The sequence below is a fragment of the Dipteris shenzhenensis genome, chromosome 28 (assembly GCF_047967505.1).
Source record: "Dipteris shenzhenensis isolate YYH24624 ecotype China chromosome 28, Dip_SZ_1.0, whole genome shotgun sequence".
Taxonomy (NCBI): Eukaryota; Viridiplantae; Streptophyta; class Polypodiopsida; order Gleicheniales; family Dipteridaceae; genus Dipteris; species Dipteris shenzhenensis.
In genome coordinates, this window is record NC_141623.1 from 20,811,804 (window position 1) to 20,832,484 (window position 20,681).

The window sequence follows — 20,681 nt, forward strand, 5'->3', positions numbered from 1 at the left end:
TGTATTAAATGAGATTGTGTCTCCACATGAGGATGATGATGCCATGATGGCTACATACGTTTATGGTGGACATGTACTATGATATCAGCGACTGCGTCTACATACAGCATTCTAGAATGGGTTAGGACTCGCTTAGTAGCTCCAACCTTTCGCTCATTGTATCAGTTTTTTCCTCAGTCTCATAGACCCGTCGGTCTTTAGCAGACTTTAATAAACTTTCTTTCTTTCTCTCGCATGTGCATGCGTATATTTTTGGGTAGTGCATGCATGCATGCGGATACCATGTTTATCTCCTTAAGGACACACAATCTTGATGAGACCTAATCTTTTTTGGGGAGTGTATGCGTCCAAGCGAATACCAGATTTGCTACTTTGACAAATAACAACCCAAAATAAGCTTGCAAATTTTCATATATATATATATATATATACATACATAATAGAAAAGAACACCTATTGGCTTCTATTCATAGGCATGCTGAACAGATCTTTCATATCTTGCAAGAATTTTTCCTTCAGCACATGCATCTGCACCAAAACTTATTAAATTTGAAGATCCCCCCATTAATATAAAGCCGTAACAGAGCTGAACAACTACTTGTTTTATCAAACCAAGAAACATCTAGTCAATGTTACAAATATTTACAATTGAAATTGACATGATGAGTTCTTACGTTTTCCCTAACAATATCCTAACGATCTACGGGTGTTTTCTGCTCTACTTGCTGTTTAAGCTTAAACACCTCTATAATGCTCACAATTTGCTCCTCAAATGCTTCTACCTTAACTGGTTGAACCCCCTCCTTCAGAAGCCACTAAGTACTCATTGTCCGCAAGGTATTTTTGCATTGAGATAGCTTTTGATGTTGCTATGTGGGCATTGGCTGTCAAAAACCAAACAACATATCAGGATACTTCCAATCACGGCCAGGTTTTCAGAGATGTAATACTTTTGCAAGGAATCAAATGCAAACTGAATGTTTTGGTTTTTCCAATGCAAATTCCAAATCTGCATAAAAGAACGACACATCTCATACACACGATCGGGATTCCCCTTCCATATCGTGTCACAATTCAAAGAGCTTGCATTGGGATGGGCTGTCAAGTATCAAAGAGCTTGCGTTGAGATGGGCTTTTATAACATAATTTGCAACCTGAGGATAACATACTTCACACCAAAGGAACAAAAATTAAAACAATCAAAAATTGACGAAGCATCAGTCATGCAATTGCGGCCTATTGGGAGATCTCCCCTTCCAGAGTGACCAAAGCACGCACCACCAAGGTCTGGTCCATCTAGACCGCCAAAGACAAGGCATCACTCTTGACATAGCCCATTGGACACAGAGGTCGAGGAGACCACATCCTCTGCCACAGCGAGACAGCTCGAGAAACACTGATCCGGGACATCTTTGCAGCCCACCGGAGAGTCACCACTGGCAAGGTTTCGGCTTTTGAGTTTCAGTTTTCAGTTCTATTTGAGCTCGTGAGCTCTTTAGCTTAGCATAGCACCCAACAAGAGCCCTAGCGCACCCTTTTCTTCAGCCCATAGAGGCTTGTATGAGTTCCTTCTCTTGGTGTACTTAGCCTCCCGAGGACGTTAATCTCTCTCTCTCTCTCTCTCTCTCTCTCTCTCTCTCCACGATGTAAAAATAGCTCTACCTCTCAGTGTATTATAGTCTCATTGCAACCAACATTTATGCCGATTGTTGTTAAGCATGTGACTCTGGTCGTTGGGTGTGTGTGTTTGATCCTCGGATCACATCGGATGAGTTGTATCTAGCTTGAAGGCTTGGACTACAACGGCTCTCTTTTTCTGTCAATTGCATTTGCACACATTTTTTTGGGAGGGGTGCATGCATGCATGCAGATACCATGTGTATCAGCTTAAGGACACATAATATTGATGGGACCCAATCCATACCTATACTTACCATGTTCATAAAAGCGCTGTAAACAATCTCCTACTTTGACACAATACAAAACCCAAAATATGCACCATAAAGCTTGCAAGTAGTGATGATGCAATACAACCTGAAAATCAAAATGAAAGAACCAGTATAATACCTGTTGGGTTTTATTCATAAGCATGCTTTGAGAATAAAAAATATTCCCAATTGCTGAGCAACTATTCGTTTATTGAAACCACATCACATCTAGTCAATGTATCTACAATATATCTTTTGCTGCTCTACCTGTTCCTGTTGGGATTTTTTTCTGTGACGCTTAAACGTCTCCACATGGCTCACAATTGACTTCTCAAATTCTTCTGCCTTAACTTGGCCAAACTCCCTGGGAAAGATTCCTTTAGGAGCCACTAAGTACAGGATCATTCTCCGCGAGATATCTATGTACAAAGATAGCTTCTGATGTTGTTCCATTGGTATTGGCTGTCAAAAAACAAATAACGGACTGCTGATCATGGCCAGGTTTCAGGGATCTAATATTTCTGTAAGGGATCAAATGCAAACTGAATGTTTTGGTTTTTCCGATTCAATTTCAAAAAAGATAGCCTACATAAAAAGAAAGACACATCTCATACACATGACCAGGGTTCCCCTTCATATTGCATCACAATTTAAGGAGATTGTGTTGGGATGGGCTGTCAAGAATGAAAGAACAAATGATGAGTGTGCAGAACAGAAATTTTCTATTGATACAAAGCTTTTATGGCATAACCTGCAAAATGAGGATGAGATACTTTGCACACCAAAAGAACAAGAAATAAAACAATGGAAAATTGAAGAAGCATCCGTCATGCTATTGACGGCTTGTTGGGAGATTTCCCCTTCCACGTTAACTATGAAACCACAGCCCAAATGTTTTTCACATCTTAATTTAGAACCAATAATATATTGGTACGAAATCGAGTCCTAACACATAAAATTGTACAGGTATAGATTAAAACTACACAATACAATGAAACAAATTCCATTGCGATGCTAGCTGTAGATATAAAATTCAGATCTAAGAAAATCTTGAGACAGTTATGCAGACACTAGGGGGGGCTGGTTGCACTTGCATTGCTGTGGATGCTTGTTTAGTAGCTCCACCATCAAAGCTTATTTGTACCAGGTTTTTCACAGTCTCATAGACCCATCGGTCTTCCGAAGACTTTAATAAACTTTCTTTCTTTCTTTCTTTCTCTTGCTCGTACTCTGATTCAGATCTTGCTATATGCAGATGATGTAGTACTCCTATCGTCCTCAGCAGAGGGCCTCCATAAGGCCTCTAGAGGCACTTAGATGCACTACAGTACTCCTATCGATCTCAGCAGAGGGCCTCCGGAGATACTTAGATGCACTATAGTCTTTCTGTGAGTCACACGATTTGAAGGTCAGACTTGGTAAAACCAAGGTTATGATCTTCAATACATCACGGGTCGCTATGCATTAGGAGCAGTTTACTTTTGATGGGTCACCGGTCAAGATTGTCTGGTCATACACATACTTGGGGGTTATCTTTTCAGGACCTATTTTCACGACCAGCGGTGCAGGCTCGCTTGAGAAAAGGGTACGCCTCATTGGCCAGGTTAGAGAGGCAATGCTTCTGCTCACACTTTTAAGACCCTCAGACCAAGTGCTTACATTTTGACCCCCTGGTCCGACCAGCAGGAATGTATGGCAGCCCTTGCTGGGAGCCGGATCTATCAAATATTCAGTGGGCTCGTGTGGAGCAACTACAGGTTCTCATGCTATCACCGATGATTCGCAGTAAGCCGTCCGTTCCTCACCAGATTATCCAGGCTGAGTTTTGATGATCTCCATTGCAACTCAATGCAACATTTCAGGTCATTACCTACCTATATTGAGTTAGGGAATATGGGGATCACACCTCTAGACGCAACAGATTACCGTGGCTAGCATTGTCCTCCTCTATGGCACTATCACATACAGGTGACCAAAGATGCTGGTTTGCACACACACAGAGGTGGTTTGAGCGACTGGGGCTCCACATGGACAGACTTCCTCCCTTCCAATATAGCATTGATGTGCCGTTTTTCCCACTCCGGTATCATGAGGTCAACCAGGTCATACGTGAGGATCTTCTGCAACTACACACATTCCGGACCTGGTTGGAACCGAATGAGCTCCCAGTGAGGCTCAGCTTCTACAAAGATCATTGCCTACGTATCTCAAGTGAGGGGTTTATTGACCCACCAAGATATACGTGATTTATATATATATACCTTTGTAAGACTAGAATAAGTCCAATCATACAAATTTAGAATTTTCGTTGTTCTAAAGATCAAAAATCTACAAAGAAAATAAAAGAGAAAATGAAAGAGAAGAAAAAACAGGTAAACAAAAACTTTTATGAAAAACAAAAGGAAGACATACTTAGCAAGCAAATCAACACTTATGTCGTCATCAGTGCCCAAGCATAAGCAGCTATACTGGGTTTCTAAAGACCCGTGGAGTCAACCCAGTGCTTACTAAAATACGTCAAATAAACAAAAGAGAATGAAAACAAGAAATAAAGAAGAAACGAAGCAGGTGACTTAAGCAAAAATAAACAAGCAAGTCAAGAAACAAAAACTTCCAAAAAACTAGAGACTCTCTCTCTCTCTCTCTCTCTCTCTTATTTAAAACATAAAAAGCTAAATGGCCCTTTACACTTATGTCTCGTTTCTACAAAGAGGCAAAAATACATTTCTAACTTAGAAAGCACAAGTATACTCAAACAAACTCTCTTTTGAAACTAAAAGAAAAACGGGCTATTTAGCTCCCCGCTTTTTGTTTTCAGCTTATGTTCAATCATTCTAAACAAACCGAAGGCCGAAACACCATAGATAAGAGACTTCATATCTAAGAATGTGCGAACTTTTTTCATTATTTTCCTTGGATTATACCTCTTGTGTAATAGTAAAGTGATCAAATTACTACATTGAGTGATAAAAGACTCCTTAGTTGTACAAAGGCGGGAAAATCTATGGAATTGGGAAGAAATGACTCCATATTTTGCCAAATCAGAAATGTTTGAGTCAATGTGATGCATTTTTATAATGTGTAAACCACTATATTCAGGTTGTTCACGTTTATCGTATATATCAACCTCTACTCCTATGGTAGATTGAGAAAGTCTAAGATCTAAGAAAACACAAGAATCCCCTCTTGAAGTGCAGTTCAGTTCACAAGAGTCACGAGGATAGATTCCTTCTCCAAAAGCTCTAGCGTCTTTGTACCCCATTCACGAGGATATACGTGATTTACCCCATTCACTGAGGATCTCTATGGGCAATTTCACGTCTCTTTACATAGACTCCGTATTGAGAGTGGCCGGGAAAAGGGTTTACCTATGGAGAGACGCATATGCACCTTATGTGGCCTACAAGAGGTTGAATCTGAGGAGCATTTCATTTTCAGATTCCCAAAGTACAATGAGATTCGAGGGCGCTTCTATTGTCTATTCAAAGATAGCTCCAGGTTGTTATCCCGATTGCTCTCTTTTCCTGATCAAAGATGCTTAGCCGCATTCATTCACGAGGCTGTCAGACATCGAGAGCACCTACTTCGATCCCAGCAACAGGAGGAGCCTTTTCTCAGAGCATGATCACGGAGTTCTTCCAACCGGACCATATAGGCTCCTCTCCTATAGGCCCTAGACAAGATCAGGACCTAGAGCCAGTGACACGACAACTCAGACAGAGAGTTGACGCACAGATTCTGCTTGGGCACATTCCCTCCTTGGTCAGAGTGGGAGCACCGATAGGGGTCACTGTCGCCCTTGTTAGATGTAGATCTGTGACCAAGAGACAGCGCAAGATTGTGCCCACAAGAAGCCGACAGCATGCTATCTCTGACTTTATGCTCTCGCTCCCCCACCCTTGATGAGGGGAGACCACTGTGACATTGGACCATATTTCACTTTGAATTCTGATGACAGTTGATCTAATGATGATGATGATAGCAATGACATACATGACTATTATTCTGATATGACTATGTAGCAAGTAGTTTTTTGCATTTTGCATGGGTGTTGATGCTCGGTTAGTAGCTCCACCCTTTCAGCTTGCTTGTATCAGGTTTCTCACAGTCTCATAGACCCATTGGTCTTCTGAAGGATTTAATAAACTCTCTCTCTCTCTCTCTCTCTCTCTCTCTCTCTCTCTCTCTCTCTCGGGGACATCCCCTCCTTGTTTAGAGTCGGAGCCCGACCAACCGGGGTCACAGTGGCCCTGGTTAGACATAGAGCTACGACCAGGAGACGTACCAAGACTGCGCCTTTGAGGGGCCGACAGCACTCTATTGCCGACCTCATGCCTCCACTGCCTCATCCATCCTGATGTCTTGCTGCTGATGATGATGATGATGTTGATGATGATCCTGAGATTGATATATAGTCGACTATCGACATGACTATGTTGTACTTAGGACTTAGTACTTGCATTTTTCATTTTTTGCATTCTGCATTGGTGTGGATGCTCGTTTAATAGCTCCACTACCACAAGTCATTGTATCAGGTTTTTCACTCTCAGAGACCCATCGGTCTTCCGAAGACTTTAATAAACTTTCTTTTCTTTTTTTCTCTCTCTCTCTCTCACTGAAACAAGTATGATACCTCTGGAAGGGTAAGCATTATGTCAATTCATGGCTTACCTCAACAAAGTTGAGAAGATGGAAATGCCAGTAGAATACCACGAAAAGAAATGGAAGCTACACAAATCATGGGATGGCATAAAGAGGGCACGAAGTGGATGGAATCATGGGGTATAACAGCTGTTGACATACCAGAAGATGCATGTGAGATTAGAGAGATAGTGACGCAGAGAATGCTACAAAAACTATGGCAAAACCCGGGGACAAAAATGCACTTTAACAAACAAGAAATCAACTCGATCGAAAGTTATGGAATGCAGAAATATCTTGGGTAAGACATCAATATTCAAGAGACAGCTTATCTGCAAAATCAGAACTAGTTCACATGATCTCGAGGTGGAGAGGGGTGGGTGGGCAAGACCCAAGATCCCCAGAGAGAAACGGACCTGCAAAATCTGCCCAACAGGGGAGGTAGAAGATGAGCAGCATGTACTCCTCAGATGTAGAGCCTACGCTCACATCAGAGAAGAGTATGAAGGCAGCAGAGACAGTTTGAAGGATCTGCTGGAGCAGCCAGCCAAAAAGTTAGGGAGCTACTTGAAAGAGGTCTTGAAACATCGTAACAAGGTACTGGGACTAGCACACGAGCTAGCCCAACAGGTACTCAATGCATAAAGGTTATAAAATTTTCTTTCACTGGATGTAAGGGATCACTGTTACTTGATAGTGATCGCCAGTCCCATCAATCCTGAAGGGTCTCACAGCGGACTTTAATACAACCATATCATATCATCTCTCTCACTCTCTCTCTCTCTCTCTCTCTCTCTCTCTCTCTCACGCACCACTATGACGCCCATGGAGGAGGCGATCACCTTTGTGACCACCACCATGGGGGTCCCCGACCATGGCATAGAGGGAGCATGGCGTGTTGGGAGAGATCCCAACCGAGAGCAGCCCCTAGTCATTCGCTTCAGAAATTCACATGCTCAACTAGCGACACTCCGACGCCGAGCCACTCAACGAGAGCATCCCACCCTGTCCATGGACAAGGAATTGACACCACTACAGATTGAGAAGCGACGAGTTCTTCTGCAGCAGCGGGATGTTGCCCGCAAGGAGGGAAAATGGGCCGTGGTCCGAGATGGTAGGTTGTTGACCGGCACCCGTCGGGCTCCCACACCGTACCCCCTAGGGGAACGGGGCCTATGAGACTCAGGTTTCTGAGACCCTAGACTGCACCATTTGGAACTGTAATGGTACCTTATGGTTAGACCCAAGGAACTTCTCGGAGTCTTATACAGGACGAGACATAGTCTTTTACACGGAGACACACCAGAGCCCAGAGTGTCCACTACCGATAGTCATTGGCTACACATGGGAGTCAGCCTTTAGGGATGAGACGAGGGATACAGGAGGAGTCCGAGGATCATGTGGGGCCGCAGTATTATACAAGTCTTCCCTCGCTGGAGCCATCTCCATTGAGAGGAAGGACGCACACTCCCGATTCATGTGGATCCAGATCCGACGCACAGACACCCGTGACCTTTTCATAGCAATATGCTACTTCCCGCCAGACACATCCCACTTCGCCAGAGTGGCACCAGAGGAGGGTGAGACATCACCATATTCACCCTTACATCAAGATATCCCAGCCCTTTCAGCCCGCGGGGAAGTTCTCCTTGTTGGGGACTTCAACGCCAGGACAAGCACACGCCAGGCACCACTCCTGGACTTTCGAGACGACTCTATCATGTTACCAGACATGGACCTAGACGGAGCAAGTATGACCAGGACCTCATCGGACCGACACGGGCCTGTTACACCATATGGACACGCGTTCCTTAATCTGGGCAGGATGCATGATCTCATCATCTACAACGGGCTTGACCTATGGCCCTCCTCAGGTGGTTTTACTTGCTTCCCACATGGGCGGGACACTAGTGTAGTATCCCAGTTGTAAACCAAGAATCCTAGGAGTGAGTCACAGGTTGGGGCCATGTGTGTTGCCACATGCTCCCTTGCATGATTCCACCTTTTAAAAGCCCAATGTACCCAACCGTTGGTACCTTCACTTCATGTATCACCAACTTCACCGTAGCACCACTCCCTCTAGGAGCTGATCACATATACCTATTCTTCACTATCGCCACCCCACGCTTAGCCACACCACATAGGAAGCATGACACCTACCACAGCCTCTCACCGGCCTACTCTCAACGCCTAAACAGACTCCTAACCTACATCGATCACATACCACTCATAGAGGACCGTGCTGCCCTGATTAGTCACACACTCCACGAGGCTGCCCTCCGAATCTTTCCCCACACCACACAATCCACTAGACCACCACCTCTTGGTTCTGTACCCTGCAACAATTGGTACGATGCGGAGTGCAAGGCTTATCGCCGACAGCTCCGACTTGAAACCAAATGTCACCTCCCGAACACACCAGAGACGGTACGCAAGTACCGACGTCTCGTACGTCAAAAGAAGCAGGCATTTCTTCGTCGAAATGAGAAGCTGCTGCACATCTTGTATAGCAGCAACTCTAAGGATTTTTGGCGGAGATTCCTTGAGCGTAGGTCTCCGTCACCCCTCACCGACACGAGAGTCTGGCACACGTATGCACACCATCTTTATGATGTCCCACACCAGCCCACTCCAGATCTCATACACACACCTCACCCCACGCCCCACCACTTGCATGTTGTTCACCAGAGAGGGAGTCAAGGACGCGACATTGAAACTGCACAATGGCCGAGCTAAGGATCACGAGGGGCTATGCACTGAGTTTATCGCATATGGGATCGACACGTTAGCCCCAATCCTAGCAAAGCTATTCAATGACGATGTTTGCCTTGGCTTCCCCCCCACTTGGACACTCAACACCATCACCCCCATCCACAAGGCAAGGGATCCCATGGACCCGAGTAACTACGAGACTATCATGATTGGACATGTGATGTCCAAGATCTATGCAGCTGTATTGGATGCGTCGGTCAGCCTATTCGCAGAGATGAGAGGGCTCAAAGCAGAGGGTCAAGCTGGTTTCAGGCGAGACCATGGGACTATGGATCACATACTCACACTCAGGAGTGTCATTGAGGAGGCCAGATCACAGAAGGAGAGGGTATATTGATGCTTTGTGGATTTCCGCAAAGCCTTTGACACAGTACCTTGAGCTCGTCTCATCACACGCCTACAGACACTGGGATTTGATCAAGACATCATCTGGACAGTCATGGCACTGTATGAGAGTCTCGAGCCGAGTTTGGACAGGCGCAGGTTGGACAGATGAGATCTTAAGTACCATAGGGGTCAAACAGGAATGTCCCTTATCACCGACCCTGTTTGGCCTCTACATCGATGAGCTTGAGACTTTCATGGGGGCGTTCGGAGGGACCGGTTGCTCACTTGCCGGGATCATCATCAGGATTCTTCTTTATCCAGATGACGTGGCACTCTTGTCGTCCACACCCGAGGGGCTCCAGTGACACCTGGATGCACTATAGGCTGTTTGTTTATCCCATGATTTGGAGGTCAACCTTGGCAAGACCAAGGTCATGATCTTTAACACCTCTCGAGCAAACAGTTTACTTTTACTTTCGGTGGGTCACCAGTTGAGATCGTATCCTCATACACTTACTTGGGAGTCATCTTCTCCGGCCCGATCATCAGACACCTCTTAGAGCAGGATCACAGAGTTCTTCCCATCGAGTGACATTGATCTTCCAATCTCTAGCCGCAGACGTGACAGAGACCCCGACCCGACGACCGCAGCACAACACACGAGACATCGAGGGGACACACAGATCACTCTGAGGGACCTCCCGTCATTGTTTAGACCCAAGATACGTCCCACGGGAGTCACGGTGGCTCTGGTCTTGCATCGAGCCTCGTCCAAGAGACCGAGATGCACGGCACCCCTTGACGGGGGCCAGCGTCCCATCACCGGCTATGCACCAGCCAGGGCAACATGACATATGGAGGATTCCGCTCCGCTCCATACCTTTTCTTTTCATTGTTACATCCAGATGTATTTGATTATGTATGATCAGACTTAGGATTCAGCACGGGTGATGATGCTTGTTTCAGTAGCTCCACCCTTACTGTGATTTGTATCAGGTTTTCTTTCAGTCTCATAGACCCATCGGTCTTCCGAAGACTCTAATAAAATTTCTTTCTTTCTTTCTTTCTCTCTCTCTCTCTCACTTGCACTTGCATGCATCTTCAATCCACGCATGCAGAAACCATGTGTATCTCCTTAAGGGCACATAATCTTAATCAGACCAATCCATATCTATGACTTCCTACGTTCATTAATTCCCTGTAAAAGATCTCCTACTTTGACATAACACACTACCCAAAATATGCACCATAAAGCTTGCAAATTTTCATGGTGATATTGCAGTACAACCTGAAAATAAAATGAAAGAACGAGTATAACACCTGTAGTCTTCTATTGATAAGCATGTTATACACATGATATTGCACTACAGCCTGAAAATAAAATGAAAGAACGAGTATAACACCTGTAGTCTTCTATTGATAAGCATGTTATACACATCTTTTATATCCTGCAAATATTTTTCCTCCAGCACTTGGATCTGCACCAAAACATATTGTGCCCCCAGTATCACAGAAACGTTGAGAATGAAGAATATCCCAATTGCTGGGGAACTATTTGTTTGATCAAAAAAGGTCACATCTAGTCAATGTATCTACAAATATATACTCTTGAAATTGACATGATGAGCTTCTTACCTTTTCCCAAAAAATGTCATGAGGATCTACAATTCCTAACAGCTCTGTCTGAGAGGATGTGTCCATGGATGCTGCAAAGCCAATAGAGAGCATGATAATCCATCAATTGTCTTTAGAAGCATCAATTCCCCCATATCCCCTTTACCAGTCCTTCACAAAAGCAAGAATTGATCCTTGCAGCTGGGGCTGCTCCAAATACAGAAGTCCCAACCCTTAGCCAAATCCAGAAGAGTTAAAAATTTATGCCTCCAAGAAAACAGTAAGCAAATGAGAAAATAATGATGCACAAAAGTCTAAATGATGGAGCTACAACAAAAAGTTATGATTTAAACTGTCTCTATGGTTTCCTTTTTTAACTATGTAGATGAAATACAATAAGGAACTGACAAGGAAGCTGTATTGAAAGGTGATTAGAAAGACAACTGCAACATTGCAAGTATAACTAGAAAATAGAGGAGCCTAAACTTCAATCCGAAACACAATCTGTAAATTTGGAATGTATAACCATCAAGTATGAGTGTGACTCTTTGAGAATCATGTGAGATGAGATGAAATGTGTAAGGAACAACAAAATTAATCATGATTATGGGTTTAAGACCACATCTCAACAATGCAGTTGTCAAAGAATAGAGTCACTTGCTACAGCCAACTCCTACGCAGTGAAATAGAGATAGGGGAGAGATCACACGACATCACGTCCAATACCAACTCACTTGTGTGCATACATGTATAGAAAGAGAACACTTGCCTCAAAAAGGCGTCAATAGCTGCTCTAGGTTGAGCTCTCCTAGATGCACCCTCCTGCGCACACGTACTCTCCTACAGCCTGTAGGTATCGACAAGGCGGTGCCCCATATGGTGAGGGCTGGCTCCAAACTGAGCTGATCCTCCCAAGGCATCTCTTTTATAGGGCGGGAAGCCCTCCAGTCTAGCCAACCAGCAGGCCGCCTCTGAATGTGGCAGTCTGCCACTGGCCCTGATCCATGCTGCAGGACTATTCACTAGCACTATTATTGCCATAGTCACAATGAAACGTGGCCTAGGGTAATGAAGGGTAATGAAGGTCTATCCTTTTGTCGAATTTGTACTTTGTGGAGGTGAAATCTTCTTTACGTCCACGTGCATGCATAGGTGACAGCCCTGCTCTTCGATTACCTGCAAAGCCAAGCCTAGTAGCCTCCACTAGGCCCTCTTCTGTGCATAGCAACCAGCCATGCAACGTGTTCATACTATTTGACGAATCCCGCACTGCCAGCTGCAATTTGCCTCTCCAAGCGACGATTTCACTACCAGCCTACCAGCCTACCAGCAAGCTTGCAAGTTTGCCCTACGCAATACTTGCGGGCTAGCCAAGATCTTCAAAAAGCTTTGAAGCTGCGAAGAGAAACGTCAACACATGACATTTGCATCGAAAAGTGTCAAGGTCCAAGGAGCTACAATCGACGATTGCATGCAGCATAAATCCAGCGCCAATTCAACGACGAAGCCAGACGAACAGGTCAGCAGTAATGATTCACTTGCTTTGCTCGTTGACACTTTTGTTACGTCGATGATTCACTAGCCCCTTTTGTCCGGTGACAAATTCAAATTCATCCAAGGTATCACCAAGCCAAGGACTCTACGAGCCAGTTAGGTCACAACTTTGCTTGCATCTGTTCATTGGGCAGCTCGCAAGCTCCTTTATGAGTGTGACCTTTCCTTTAACCTTGCTCGTACTCCATCTTTTCAGGAGTTTATGCAGGCAATGGCCGAGGCTGGCCCTTCATTTAGGGCTCACTCGGGAGCTGAAAGCAGAGTTCTTGCAAGTTGAGAAGGAGCTGCAGCCTATTAAGGCATCGTGGCATAAATATGGGTGCTCCATTTTGTGTGATGGGTGGTCAGATACCAGGAGGCGCCCTCTCATTAACATTCTTGTATCATCTTGCGTGGGTACTGCATCATCAAATGAATCTCATACAGGTGAGTACATTTACAGCTACATTAAGAACGCAGTAGAGGATGTGGGGCCTCAGAATGTGGTACACGTGGTTAGAGATCATGCAAGTAATTATCAGCGCATGGGTGCACTACTCGAGAGTAACTATCCAGATAACAACCAGCAAATACTCAATTTACAGCCACTTAAAGCTTTCTACAGCAAACAAAATCAACTCAAAACAAAACACTCGAGAGCTAGATCGCCCCCACCTTGCACCGGACACAAGATTGGCCCTAAACTTAGTGCCCCTTTCGGTATTTCTTTATCTTTTATTGAGAAGGCACGCAAGTACAAGAATGGCACCGCAGTGCATCAATCCACAGATAGCCAACTGAATAATCTGTTCACACGCACTTCCGTCCTGCTCTACAATCACAAAAAAGGCATTCCAGTCCAGTGCAACATTCCATGGCAGCCCTTATTCCGAATCTGGCTGAGGGATCTAACCTAGCATCTCTAATACCCACTGGCCTTTCTGTTTGCCAGGAAACGGCTAGGTGTGGTTGTTTTGCTGGCTTCTGTCTTGCTAGATGCGCAAAGCAAAAGGATCTAAAGGTTCTGAGGAAGTAGGAAAGCTCAACCGAAAAGAAAACTCGAGAAACCCTGGGAAGAATAGCAAGTAGGGAATAACGAAATTCCCTGGCAAGATCTCTGGCGCCTTGGCAGATGAAAATCAACAAAGAAACCTTGGAAAACCTGCTAGAGGAGAATCGCCAACTCTGTAAGCCTCCTGGTGAAAATCGCAATTCTTGGAAGCACCTAGCAGCCTGGCAAATGAAGAAAACCTGAAAGCAGAGTGCGGGAGACCACCAGAGCAGCCTAGCTCAGAGGAAAACTGAAAGCAATTTGCCTAAAGAGCTCTCTGGCAAATTGCAAAATCCTAGAACAGGCTAAGGAGCGCTTGCAAACTGCGAGATTGCTTGGAACAGCCCCATGAACACCCAGAGCAGTGAATCGCTGTGTATAGATTATGTGGTTTTGTTGTCTTCAAGAGATGGAGACACCACCCTGGTGAGGGGTGATGAAAACCGCCTTCCAAACGCTGCTTCATAAGGTGTGGCAACCAATGCTCGAAGAATAGGTATCATTCAAAATGGCCTGAACAAGCGGAAGAAACTGCTCCCACTTTTCCTGAGCATCATGACAATATGATTTTAAAATATCAAACACCATACCATTGTACTTTTCCGTTCCTCCATTCGATTGCAAATGGAACGTGCTGGACATCTACAACTTATCACCAAAATTATCAAAGAGGGCTCGCCAAAAATTAGACGTGAATTTAGAATCCCTGTCAGATGTGATGGTCCTTGGCAACCCTGCAATGGGATACCAATACTTTATGAACAAACGAGCTACATCTTCAGCACTGGCCGTCTGCTTGGATGGAATAAGCATACAACATTTACTAAAGCGACAAACAATAGTAAGATATTGAGTGTTACGCTAACTTCTCCAACGTGCCATTGATACCTCTATGACCACCGATAAGGGCATCGTGGGCATCATGAAAAAGTAACTACCATTTGTCTTTAAGCACACACAACCTTTTCTTATAGAAAATTCAACCGTCCTCTAATGAGTCATTAATGTCTTGGAGCAAGAGCCGTGGCTAACTTGAACTATGTGCCAAACTCTGCTGAATCCACGTACTGTGCCTTCATACTATCAAGATCTTTTCCCTATATTTGGAGCACAGTGGCCTTCTCAATGGTCTAGATTGAATCTTTCCGACTTAAAGCATCGGCTACGGGGTTATTTTTGCTAGGAACGTACTCAATCATTCCCCCAAACTGCTGAGATATTTGGCTCCACTGTTCACTCCATTGTGAGCTAGGCATTGTCTAAAGCTACTTAAGGGCTTGGTGATCTGTTTTGACCGCGAAAGTCTGTCCGTAGAGGAAAGGCTTCCAATGTTTTAATGCCTGAATGACACCGAGTAACTCTCTATCATATACTGAATAAATTCTTTCGGCATCGTTGAGCTTTCTGCTATAATATGCCACGGGCCTGTCCTCTTGTTATAAAACTGTCCCGATGGCTACATTGCTTGCATCAGCGATTACCAAAAATGAATCATCCCAAGATGCGATCTTCATGACTGGCGCTGTTGTAGCCAACCGTTGCAAATTATGTAAGGCTTGCAAAGCTTTGCCAGTAACTTGAATCTTTTGTATGTGTGTCTTCACCCCTTAAGTAACTCTGTAAGAGGGGCTGTGTATGTCGAGAACCCATCCATATGCAAGCTATGGGCTTGACACAAACCCACAAAGGACCGGATCTCTTGAGCCGTAGTGAGAACAGCCCAACTGGTTATAGCTTGAATCTTCTCTAGATCTAATTAAATACCTTGAGCACTAATGATATAGCCCAAATACTCGATTTCCATTAGCCCTAACTCACTTTTTTCTGCGTTGAAATATAGCTAATTATCACGCAATAACTCTAAGGCACTTTCTGAATATCATCTAGAAAAATAAACAGGCACTTTCCAATATAATCTGCAAATACCCGAAACATCATCTTGTTGAAAGTGGGTGGTGCATTCTTCAGACCAAATGGCATGACTACGAACTCGTAATGAGCTCGCTCTGTCCGGAAAGCTGTCTTTCGAATATCAGCTTCAAAAATCTGGACTTGATAGTAGCCACTCTTGAGATCGATTTTTGAGAAGCACTTTGCACCATTGAGTCTTTCCAAGATATACTCGATGCAGGGCATACGTGTGAAGAACCAGCCTTCTCAAGAATGCAAATGTGTGCAATGCATGTAGAATTTGAATGCCGATTGGCCCTCCAATGGGGAAGAGCACCCTCGTGAGAGTACTTGTTTCTATTTTTGACCTACATGCAAGGTGTGTGAGAGATGGCGGATGAATGCAAGGTGAATGAAGAATGCTACGTGAGATTCACAATGAAAGGGTGATACCCTTTCATTAATGTCCCTTGAGATCACTCAAGTTCCATCTTCCCATTTACACCTACCCTTAGCCTATGACCCATGCATCTACCATTCAATGCACCTTAATGCACCCTTCTCTTCCTATTGCCCCTAGGACCTAGACACGTGTGTGCACATTTTTATTAATAGAATAAGTATCACATGTCCAAATTCAATGCTGTCTGAAGCAATGGCTCTAGCTCGACTAGTCCTATCTACTAAGATGATCCACCGCCATAACAAATCGGTCGGTCTCATCATAAATACAAATACATGTTACACCATTGGCGTATAATATATAATAATGTTTTAATGTCTACTAATCACGGATTAGTGATTTCTCTTGTCATGACAATAGGGAACTTGTTACTTACTGTAAGTTTGTTGACTGCTCTGTAGTCAACACATAATTGTGCTGACTTATCCTTCTTCTCCACAAAAGAATAGGCGCAATGAATAGCGAAGATGACGGTCTTATAAACCCTTTGTGCAGTAACTGAGACAATTGTTGCTCTAACTCCCTCTCCATAGACTTGGAAAGTTAGTAAGGAAACTTACTCGGAGGTGTGGAGTCTGGAATCAAATCAATGCGATGGTCTTCCGATCTAGATGGAGGTAGCTGGGGTGGCAGATCATCCCGGAGCATAATGTCTTGGAGCTCCTAGAGTCGACCATTGCTTGCCCCATCAGAGGAGCAGCTTGAACGAAATTTATCTGGCAATAGACATAAACAAGTGCACAAACTGCACCCTTGTGGGGGGACGGCACGACCTGCTTGGAAAGGGATCCCTAGTATGCTCCGATCACCACGTATCACGGCTGACTCAGGTAACCCTTTCACAATCGTGAAGGTATCCTGCGACCAATCAAGAGTCAGCACATGCTCATGGAACCACTAAATCCCAAATCTCATGTCGCACCCCATCAAAGGTGTCAGTATAAAGTCCCCATAAACCTGCCAAAAGTGCTTCAAAACACTTACAGAAAGGCAGTGTGAACTGAAACCTGCAAAATTGCTCTACCAACACAAAAGCCCCAATTTGTGGCTTGAAATTGCAACCAGAAAGGGGCAAATGGTTTAAAAGCCCCAAATGTTGCACAAATTGCACTCTGCTTGCAAAAGCCCCAAATTTCACTGCAAAATTGCAATTTGATTGCAAAAGCCCCAAATTTTTGCAATTCTTTGCAGCAAATACAAAAGCCCTAAATTTGACAAAATTCCCAATACACAAAATGTGTCCAAATCTGCCCACAAAATGGCCTGCAAAGCAAAAATCTGCCTCGAATTTGAATGGCTCCTTGCAAAATGCTCCTACAAAAAGACCTTGAATGCACACGGAGGCTTGAGGAGACAGCTGATGACACACTCCGTACAAAAGTACGGAACTATACGGAATGTACAGTCAGGCTGTATGGATGGGTATCCTCTTGTGTACGGACATGTTCAGCTCCTGTACGGATGGTAGCTGTACGGAGTACGGACCCAACGCAGTTAGGTACGGACGCCTGTGTACGGATGTACGGCACAGTGCACGACAACAGTACGATGCAATACGACACAGGTATGGGATGTATGGAATCAGTACAACGACTGTACGGAATTTGTACGGCTGTACGAAACAGTCCGTACGAGTACTGACGACGAGTTGTACGGGCTGGCACGACGGTACGGAATGTTGGTGGGCTGTTCGATGGTATGGATATCGTATGGAATGTACGGGAGCAGACACAGCTGTACGGACAGCGAGAGCTCCGTGAGCTTGTACGGCTGTACGGACGGAAGTTGCATGGTGCAAGAGCTGTACGGCGGTGCAGAAAGTACAATCCGTACAGATTGTACGGAGGACTGTACGGACGACGGGCTTGTACGGACGAGCAGCGATCTGTTGTTCTTGGAGCAGGGAGCTTGCGAGCAAGGAAGCAAGGAGCAGGGTCAACCTGCTCTGATACCAAATGTGAGTTGGAGAGGGAGAGAGAGCAGAGTGTGAGAGCTGAAAGCAATAGTTGCAATAGAAGAGTGTATTACAACTGAAGAGTGGGATAGGTTTTGTCTAAGTGACAAAACCTTATCATTCACTAACCGTAGTTAGTGAACTAACTGTGGTTAGGGGGAAAAACCTCTAAAATGAGGGAAAAGTGCCCCTAACCTACTTATTACATTACATTGGTCACTGCTAAATTATAACAATAATTCTAACAGAACATCGTTGCTTTCATTGCCACCACATTGTTGGGCATGGCAAGAAGAATTGTCCTAAGTGGCTTGCCGAAAAGGCTGCGAAAGCGCCCACTTCTACCATCGCCATTGCATTGGCTCTTCGAGCCCCACCACTAGCCTCAGCTACAAATGCAGTCTTGCCTGCTTTGAATGCCGTTCCCTCGGTGGTCTTTCACGGTAATAAGGAGGGTGACCTCTCAGACCAAAAGAAGGCTCTTATTCGAGTGTATGGCAAAGCTAAAAGGAATCAGTTAATTGTCCTGTTTGATATGGGGAGTTCGGAAGATGCCATCTCTCCTCAGCTTGCCAAGACAGTGGGGTGCACTTTGGTGCCTCACGAGCTTGCAGTGGATGGGTTCACACCTGGCTTGCACACACACATCACGCATAAGGCCATACAATTTACTTTTTTGTTCATAAGGCCGTTTTTACGCATACGCAACATTCTGATTTCACGTAATCTGTGGGACTATGTAAATGGGGATGAGATCCGGCCAACAAATGTGGCACCTAATACCCCTCCCTAGCAAGGAGGCAGAGGTCGTGCACAGGGTACAGCTGCAGGTCAAGTTATTGGTGCAGTTATACCTACCACTCCAGAGCAAAAGAGATGGGATTCACGTGATGCTTTAGCTTTGTCGTGTATTTCTCTTTCAGTGAAAAGATTCATCATTCCGCATATCCGGTCGTGTAAGACCTCAAAGGCAGCATGGGATATTTTGGAGAGCATGTATGCAGCTCGGAATGATGCCAGGGTGTCTTTTTTTAAAAGAGAATTGTCTCATACACATATGGAAGAGGGTGACTCCATGTCAGGCACCTCACAAAGCTACAGGATTTACGAAAGCAATTGCTGAATATTGATGAGATCATTCCTGATTCAGAGATGATTACCACTACTCTGAATTCTCTTCCTGAGTCTTATCTCAGCTTTCATACCTCGCTGAATTTATCATTGAGGGGGGGTGCAAATCCTCTCAATTTTCACGAGTTGATAGGACTTCTGTTGCAGGAAGAGCAGACCAGGAAAAACATGGCTTCACGAGCAGGTGAACATGCCATGCTTTCAAAATTCAAGCCTAAAAACAAAGGGACAAACAAAGACATCAGCAAATCAGCCTTCCAGTGGTTCAGGACAGCCTTCTCAAAAGGCTAAGGGTGATGCAGGTAAGCCCAAGAAGAAGGGTATATGTCATTACTGCAAAAATCCAGGTCACTACATTGGAGAATGCAAGAAGAGGCTTGCAAAAGAAAAGAAAAACAACTCTGGTATGGCCGTTTCAGATTCAGCTCCTCATGCATCTGACAATGAGCAAGCTACAGCCAACTTTGTGGAGCACGACTATGCCTTCTTGTCTTGCATTTCAGACTCTCAGTTGGCTGCTCCGGATACTACAGCCACTTGTAATTATGACTCTTATGCTTTTCTAACATGCAGTTATGATTCTTCCAAGGATGCATCAGCTTTCAATGTCAATGAGACACAAAATACATGGTATTTTGATAGCAGTGCCTCAAAGCATATCACTTCCAGGAAGTGTCTTTTCACATCTCTGCATCCACCTCCCGTTGGTAAAAGGTCACATGTGCCAACAACTCCTCCTATTCAGTTCGTGGTACTGGAGAAGTTCAATGCCAACAACTCCTCCTATTCAGTTCGTGGTACTGGAGAAGTTGAACTTACAGCCATTGATGGCTCAACATTCAAAATTTATGATGTCTTGTATGTGCCTGGTATCACAAAAAATCTACTTTCAGTGTCCACTCTTAACAGAGCTGGATTTCAGGTCATTTTTGAAGATGACAAGTGTGCAGTCCATGACAGAGAGAATGACTATGCCTTGAGATTGTCTGGCACTTTGTTACGTGGTCTTTTTCAGCTTGACATGTATGAGAAAAGATCAGCATATGCTCTTGCAGTTTTCACTCCTACTGCTGCTATGCAGAATGTGGAGTTATGGCATGCCAGATATGGACACATGCATTATGGCAGCTTGATGACACTTCAAAAACATGCTATGGTTGATGCATTGCCTCCTCTTGAAACACCTCCTCCACATGCATGTGAAGGGTGCATTCTTGGTAAAATGCACAGATTTCCTTTCAAGAAGGATGGATCAGTAAAAGCTGTTCGAAAATTACAGCTTATTCATAGTGATGACTGTGGTCCCATGAGGACTCCATCATTGGGTGGTCATCTTTACTTTGTCACTTTTATAGATGACTACTCCAACTACACTTG

The 20,681-nt window shown here is 44.5% G+C and overlaps 1 protein-coding gene across 10 annotated transcripts in view; it reads right to left on the reverse strand.

Annotated features, from left to right (window-relative positions):
• Positions 1-575: 575 nt before the first annotated feature.
• Positions 576-20,681, reverse strand: part of LOC147883301 (uncharacterized) — a 47,122-nt gene continuing 27,016 nt past the window's right edge. For 6 of the 10 annotated variants that reach the window (XM_087400039.1, XM_087400045.1, XM_087400041.1 and 3 more), the window contains 3 exons: positions 11,304-11,374; positions 11,072-11,146; positions 2,051-2,390 (listed from right to left, as the gene is read on the reverse strand). In XM_087400039.1, the coding sequence (XP_087256165.1) occupies positions 2,157-2,390; positions 11,072-11,146; positions 11,304-11,369 (375 nt within the window). In that variant the 5' untranslated portion in view covers positions 11,370-11,374 and the 3' untranslated portion in view covers positions 2,051-2,156. Of the gene's footprint in view, positions 885-2,048; positions 2,391-11,071; positions 11,147-11,303; positions 11,375-20,681 lie in introns of those variants that run through there. The other 4 variants (XM_087400046.1, XM_087400047.1, XM_087400048.1 and 1 more) reach the window with 3 other exon arrangements.